Below are 1,073 nucleotides of genomic sequence, written 5' to 3'. Positions count from 1 at the left end.
GAGCGCGGGACAGATCAGACGGGGCGGATAAGCGGGCACGCACGGCACGGTCGAAGAGCTCGCGGAAGGCCTTTGTGTGGGAGACGGAGGCGAGGATCAAGTGGAGACGGATTGTGTCCTGTACAAAGATCGGAGAGCTCTAAGGCCGTGGCCACGGAGGCAAGGTACTACGCGATACCTGACAAAGCGCCAAGGCCATGCCTAGCCAGGGGTCGATGCCGCTCTGCATGGGGCTGGGGCCCTCGCCGCCGCCGAGGAGGGGCGAGGCAGCGACGATGACGAGGTGGTGGCTGCCACGGCGGGGCTTATTTGAGCTGGCGTATATCTGGAGAGGGAGGCGGGGTGAGGGCAGGGAGGGAGGACGCGGGGAGCACTCACGTTCATGCTACGGCGGATGGTGGAGGTGGATATGGACGTCTCTGCGGCGAGGCCGAGGCCGAGGTCGGGGAGCTCGTTGCACTGTGCGGGGTGGGTGATGGGGGTGGTGAACGGGGAGAAGGAGGGGGAGCTGGTGAGCCACCAGAGACGCATCTGGGAGGCAGGAACGGGCGGTCAGCGTGGGCAGGAGGGTGGAGGAGAGCAGGACGAACGGGGACGGAGAGATCTGCCGTGCGAAGGGAGTCGAGTAATTTGGGGAGATAATATGTGCGGACGTCGGGCCAGTTTGCGGCCATGGCCTGGGAGTCCTCCACGAGGATGAGGACGGAGACAGGGTCGCCCGGGGAGGCCTGGGAGGCAAACTGGAGCGACGGGGAGGAGGAGGAGGCCATGGGGAAGCTAAGGGCAGAGAGAGAGTGAGGGCAGCATGCGGCAGAGGGATGGTGGTGATAAGGTGAAGGGACGGATACGGACAGAGGTCGGACTTTCTAATATATTGCACCGGCTGGGCAGGAGGACGAGAGGCCGCTCCCGAGGACGACGACGAGCAAAACGGTTAAAGCTTGATGGGGCGCAGCGTGGGGAGAGGACGCCAATCGAAGGGAGCCTTGCTCCGCGGTCAGCAGTTCTTCCGTCCCCGCACTCGTATCAGACAGATCTTCCCGTCCGCCTGTGTCTGCTACTGCTGCTGCTCG

General features: G+C 64.3%; 1 protein-coding gene across 1 annotated transcript; it reads right to left on the bottom strand.

The window, feature by feature from the left end:
* Positions 1–139: 139 nt before the first annotated feature.
* On the bottom strand, positions 140–770 carry FIBRA_09214 (uncharacterized protein; the record flags this gene model as incomplete). Its single annotated transcript, XM_012321534.1, has 3 exons — positions 140–325; positions 379–531; positions 591–770. 3 exons carry the CDS (start codon positions 768–770, stop codon positions 140–142), a joined length of 519 nt encoding a protein of 172 aa, XP_012176924.1.
* Positions 771–1,073: the final 303 nt, after the last annotated feature.

The sequence above is a fragment of the Fibroporia radiculosa genome (genome assembly GCF_000313525.1).
Source record: "Fibroporia radiculosa TFFH 294 genomic supercontigs, scaffold15076, whole genome shotgun sequence".
NCBI classification, from domain to species: Eukaryota; Fungi; Basidiomycota; class Agaricomycetes; order Polyporales; family Fibroporiaceae; genus Fibroporia; species Fibroporia radiculosa.
Note: the sequence above shows the minus strand (reverse complement) of the source record. Positions and strands in the feature narration are given on the sequence as shown.